Source organism: Danio aesculapii, chromosome 12 (assembly GCF_903798145.1).
Source record: "Danio aesculapii chromosome 12, fDanAes4.1, whole genome shotgun sequence".
In the NCBI taxonomy this organism is placed as follows: domain Eukaryota; kingdom Metazoa; phylum Chordata; class Actinopteri; order Cypriniformes; family Danionidae; genus Danio; species Danio aesculapii.
This window is the reverse complement of record NC_079446.1, coordinates 45,851,486-45,857,485: the sequence shown is the minus strand read 5'-3', so window position 1 is coordinate 45,857,485 and position 6,000 is coordinate 45,851,486. Positions and strand designations below refer to the sequence as shown.

The following is a 6,000-nucleotide window of genomic DNA, read 5'->3' as shown; positions in this document are numbered from 1 at the left end:
TCAGCTGCAGATGTGAATGGTGGAAGAAAGTAGTTCCTCTTACAAAAGGATTTTTGACACTGTTAGATTTTTTATATACGATTATGTTGTCAAATTGTTGTATTAAACGCAATATCACACTTAGTAGCAGTGCCATATGGCCGTTTATCATCACTTGTGGGACACTAAGGGCGTACTCATACTATGAACAGTTGCCTTTTACCGGGCCAAAGCATGCTTGTCCCCTCTCCCGTCTCCCCCGACGGCCCGCACTCACATTACATTCATTCCTGAGCATGCTTTCGTCATCGATGATGCGCTGCTCAGTTTAGCCCTCTCGCTCAGCACAGTGGAGATTTCTTTAGTTATATCGTTTTAGTGGTTTGGGTTGCAGTGAAACGCAGTCAAATATTTTGCTGAACAGATCCGCCACTTATGACTCTCATAAACAATTATAAACTCATCGTGCTGCAGGAATTAGGAGGTTTGCTAAAGGTGCATCTGTCGTGCAGTGAGGGGTTTGCGTCTTTTTAATAATCTACGACAGTTTGTGTTCATTGAACAGTAAGAATGATTAATAAACACATATGAAACAATCCCTTAAAAATCGCCTCTCGTCTTCAGTTTTGGGCTCGGGCGCACTTTGCACTACAAGTGTACCGCGTCAAAGCCCAAGTGAACCACGCTCTGCCACACCTCTTCCAACCGGGCCAGGGCCAGCCATGTGAACCATGCATGAGCCTGATTCAGAGCACTCACACTTCTCAAACGATCCGGGAAACAGGCTTGGCCACGATTCAGATAGCATAGTGCGAGTACGGCCGAAGGCACTTGGCCTGTGGCCTCGAGCCAATGCATGTCTCCCATCAGTGACGATATACAGCCATATTGCACTGCTATGAGTATATAGACAGACAGACAGACAGACAGTGCACCCGGAATGTATTGATAGCGCTTCACTTTTTCCACTTTTTAATGTTACAGTCTTATTCCAAAATGGATTAAATTCATTCATTTCCTCAAAATTGTACACACAATCCCCCATAATGACAATGTGAAAAAAAGATTTGTTATTGTTGCAAATTTATAAAAAATAAAATAAGCTGGAAAATCACATGTACGTCAGTATTCACAGCCTTTGTTTAATACTTTGTTGATGCACCTTTGGCAGCAATTACAGCCTCAAGTCTTTTTGAATATGATTCCACAAGCTTGGCTCACCTGTCTTTAGGAATTTTTGCCCATTCCTCTTTGCAGTACCTCTCAAGCTCTATCACGTTGGATACGAAGCAACAGTGTTCAGCCATATTCAGATCTCTCCAGAAATGTTCAATAGGGTTTAGATCTGGGCTCTGGCTGGGGCACTCAAAGGCATACACCTAGTTGTTGTGAAGCCACTCTATTGATATTTTGGTGCTGTGCTTTTGTGTGTGTGTGTGTATATATACATACATATATATATATATATATATATACACATACATTAATGTATTTTAATAATTTATTTCTATAACATTAATTTTCTTATTGTTTATACATTTATTTATATTTTAACATCTTGTTTTTTTATTTTATTTTTAAATGCACCTTATTTTTTGGCATTTGTGCTTGTTTTTGGTTTTACTTTGAAGTGTGCTTGAGAATAATGAACAGTCAGCAGGAGCGTGAAGAATATGTCATGTGTGTTTGACAGGTTTGATAGTGTAGTTGTTTGTGTTTTGATGGAGGGCTGCTGTAATGTAAATGCTCTGGATGAGGGTGTGTATGTGTGTGTGTGTGACCTCAGAGCTCCAGAAAATGATCCAGCACTAATAGCACGAGCGCAGGCCATCTCTGAGCACTGAGTGACTGACTGAGGAATCCTCCTGTGTTTGTCTGCATCTCTGCCCTTCAGAATACATTACAGAGCAATTCATCAGCCTGATCATACCCTAATCACCTGCTACACTACAGCTGACACTCAACTGACACTCTAACGTGTGTGTGTGTGTGTGTGTGTGTGTGTGTGTGTGTGTGTGTGTGTGTGTGTGTGTGTGTGTTTGTAAATGAGTCTTTGTGTTTGTGAATGTATTTGTGGACGTGTTTGTGTGTATGCGTGTTTGTGTGCTTTTGCTTGTAAGTGTGTTTGCATGTGTGCGAGTGCATTTGTGAGCATGTTTGGGTGAGATAGGGTTTGAGAATGTGTATGTTTGAGAGTGTGATTGATTTTATGAGTGTGTGTTTTTAAGTGTTTGTGAGTGTGTTTCAGTGTATCTTTGTGTGTGTGTTTTAGCATGTGTTTTGAGACTGAGCATGTCTGTGTGTTTGTCTGCTTTTGCTTGTAATTGTGTTTGTGTTTCAGTGTTTGCTTTTGCTTGTTTGTAAGAGTGTGTGTATGTGTGTGTACATTAACACAACATGAGATTGAATTTATTTTTTAAATTTGCAAAAGTTCTGATGAAAACTGTGTACTATGAGCTACAGGCACTCGGTTGTGAGGGTTAATTTTAGGGTAAATGGCTAGTGTGTGTGTGTGTGTGTGTGTGTGGAGTTTGATGCGTTGTTTCTGATGTGTGTTTGTAATGCTCTGGTCAGTTTGATGCTGTAGATTTGCATACTGAACACAACAGTGTGTTTCTTCCTCTGATTCAGATGAAATGAGCTCCTGATCATCTGCTGTTTGTGTGTGTGTGTGTGTGTGTATTTCCTTCAGGCTTTATGAGAACAAAGGAGAGAGTGATTTCATGGAGTCTCTCAGGAATCTCTTCGCTTCGTTTAACGCCATGATGAACAGCGGTGCTGAAGGGACCGGCGGGGTGAAGGTGAGATGTGTGTGTGTGTGTGTGTGTGTGTGTGTTATGAAATGGCTGGTTAAATGCTGCTGTAATCGAGCGTTCGGTTAAGAGAAATGAAGATGCAGTCATTTACTCATCTGTCATAGCTTACGTGACTATTTTTTACTAATAGAGATAGTTTGCAGAATGTTCCTGCTGCATTTATACTTACAACAGTGTTTAGGGCTGTAATAATAAAATTAAAATAAAATAACTACTTAAATAAAACAGACCTAAGTTTAACAAAATTAATCAAATCTAGTCTAAAATAAAATTAATTAAAATAAATTAAATTAAATGTAAAATGTGAAATTGAAATTCAAATCTTGTCTAATCTATGAAGAAATAAAATTAAAAAAAGAATAAAATGTTATTAAATAAAAAATATTAAATTAAACTAGTCCAATCCAGTCTAAAATTATAATTTATAATTTATAATTATAATTAAATTATACAGTCTAAAGTATAATGAAATTAATAGAAATAAAAAAATATTCAAATAATGCAAGTTAAATTAATCAAATCTAGTCTAATCTGATAAAATAAAACAAAAACAAATAAACAAAAAAATAAATAAAATTCAATTAAAAATATTTTCAATTAAATCAAATCTAGTCTAAAATAAGTCAATTTACTTAAAAAAAGAATTGAAATTAGTTCAAATTCAAATTAAATGAATCAAATCTAGTCAAAACAAATAAAATAAAGCTGGATGGATGGATAATGTATAAATAATTTGATGCAATATTATTATAAATTACTTTTGTTTTTACTATTATTGACTATTATTGAATTTTCCATAAGCATGTTCCTATTCCAGCAAGTAAAAAGCACAAATATAATAAAATAAAATAGAATAAAACATTAAATACAATAAAATAGAATAATTAATTAAATGTCATTAAATTAAATAAAATTATTTCAAATTAAATTAATTAAACCTAGTCAAAAATAAAATAAACTTAATTGAAATTCCATTAAATTAAATGTAAAAATTATTCAAATGAATTGAAACTAAATAAAATCTTGTGTAATCTATGATGTAATAAAATAAAAAATAATTTAAATAAAAAAATATTTAAATAGGTCTAGTCTAAAACAAATAGAAATTTAATTACATTTAAAATTATTCAAATTAATTCAAATTAAATAAATTAAATCTTCTCATCTATGAAAAAAACAAATATTAAATGAGTCAGATTTAGTCTAAAATAAATTACGTTAAATAAAATAAGTTACGTTAAATAAAATAAAATAAAAACATTATTCAAATTAACTCAAATTAAATGAATCAAATTTCATCTAATATATGATTAAAACAAAATCTAAAATTAAATTTAAAAATAATAATTCAAGTTAATTCAAATTCTAATCAATTAGTCTAATCTAAACAATTAAAATAAAGATGGATGGATGATGTATAAAAAATGTGATGCAATATTATTCTACATTATTTTATCAATGAATTATTGACTCAAATGATTTTTTCATAAACATATTCTTCTTCCTGCAAGGAAAAACACAATATTAAACAGATATTCTGTCTTTGTTTAGTGCTATTTCTGGAGTTTAGAGCTTTATTCTATTACTATATGACTTAATTAATTCATGATATAGGTTTAAAAAAATACACATGTTTTTAGAAATGTTATATTCTTAATAAATTGCCTAAATGACTATGTTATTCAAATGATCACATATTTCTGTATTTTCTAATCCAATGCATCCGTGCTTGAATCCGTTTTTTCGAAAGACATTTCCTGTGTCTTTCAAAAGTTCTTTCACTGAACAGAAAAGGCAATGTTTTTACCAGTCATGAGCTGAATATATATGTAAACACGTGCTTCCAGAATGCCGTTGTGTTTCTCCTGTATCAGTGTTGTGTATGTGTGTGTCTGTGTCTTTCTCTCGTCCTCTGAGCTCTTCTTTTGTCTGTTTTCGTCCTCTTTAGCTTCTCCTCAAGGTACTTTATCTCTCCTCTTCTCCTTCCACCTGCTTCTCCACTCCTCCTCCGTCATTTGTGTGCAGTTTATTTTGTGCCTGACCTTTCCTGTCACTTGTGTTTTGCGTTCACACACCTCTGGACAGACACACACGCACAGTCTTGTTCCTATATCCCGGGTGGGGACTCTCATGGATGCAATGATGTACTATAACCTTTTACACCTTTACATTTTCAAAACACTTCATTCTGTGTGATTTATGAGCATCTTTACTCATGGGGATCTCAATTTTGGTCCTCGTAAGTCTGTGTGCATAAGGGTTTAAGTCCTCATCGGAATTTAAAAACAAGTACACGCGCGCACACACATTGGTATTGGTGGTTTACAGGGGTCGTCCATTGGCACTATGTATTTTATGCAGTAAACACAGCTTATTACATGGCCCTAAACCCAACAGTAGACCTATGGTGAAATTTGGTTGTCAAAAGACCCCGTTAAGTATGATTCCGGAGCATTTTGATACATAAAACATCAGCCATGTCTTCGCAAACCACTGTAATGGAGTACAACTTATGTCTGCCCCTTGTAGGAAAAAAAAACCTTTCTAAACCACCAAAATCAGAACGCGCACACACAGTGAATCTACAGCGCTAGTTTATTGGGAATATATGCCCAGGGATACATTTTTGAGAACAGAGAAATGTGTTTGTGGGTACATATGTCTAAATTTTGTGTGTAAACCAAAGTTCTGCCTCAGTTGCTTTTATTTTACATAAAATACATTTTTATTATATATATATATAATATAATATACACTCATATATCTTATATCCTGCTGGAAGTAGCCATCAGAGGATGGTACACCATGGTCATAAAGGGATGGACATGGTCAGCAACAATACTCAGGTAGGCTGTGGTGTTGACACGATGCTCAGTTGGTACTAATGAGCCCAAAGTGTGCCAAGAAATACACACCATTCACACACCCCCACACCATTACACCATCACCACCAGCCTGAACCATTGATACAAGGCAGGATGGATCCATGCTTTCATGTTGTTGATGCTAAATTTTGACCCAACCATCCGAATGTGGCAGCAGAAATCGAGACTCATCAGACCAGGCAACGTTTCTCCAATCTTCTATTGTCCACTTTTGGTGAGCCTGTGCCAATTGTAGCCTCAGTTTCCTGTTCGTAGCTGACAGGAGTGGCACCCGGTGTGGTCTTCTGCTGCTGTAGCCCATCTGCCTCAAGGTTGGACGT

At 35.0% G+C, this 6,000-nt stretch overlaps 1 protein-coding gene across 2 annotated transcripts in view; it reads left to right on the top strand.

The window, feature by feature from the left end:
* dock1 (dedicator of cytokinesis 1) overlaps positions 1–6,000 on the top strand; it is a 927,369-nt gene that overhangs the window by 527,084 nt on the left and 394,285 nt on the right. For both annotated transcript variants that reach the window (XM_056470102.1, XM_056470100.1), the window contains exon 23: positions 2,672–2,780. In XM_056470102.1, coding sequence (XP_056326077.1) covers positions 2,672–2,780 — 109 coding nt within the window. The remainder of the gene's footprint in view (positions 1–2,671; positions 2,781–6,000) is intronic.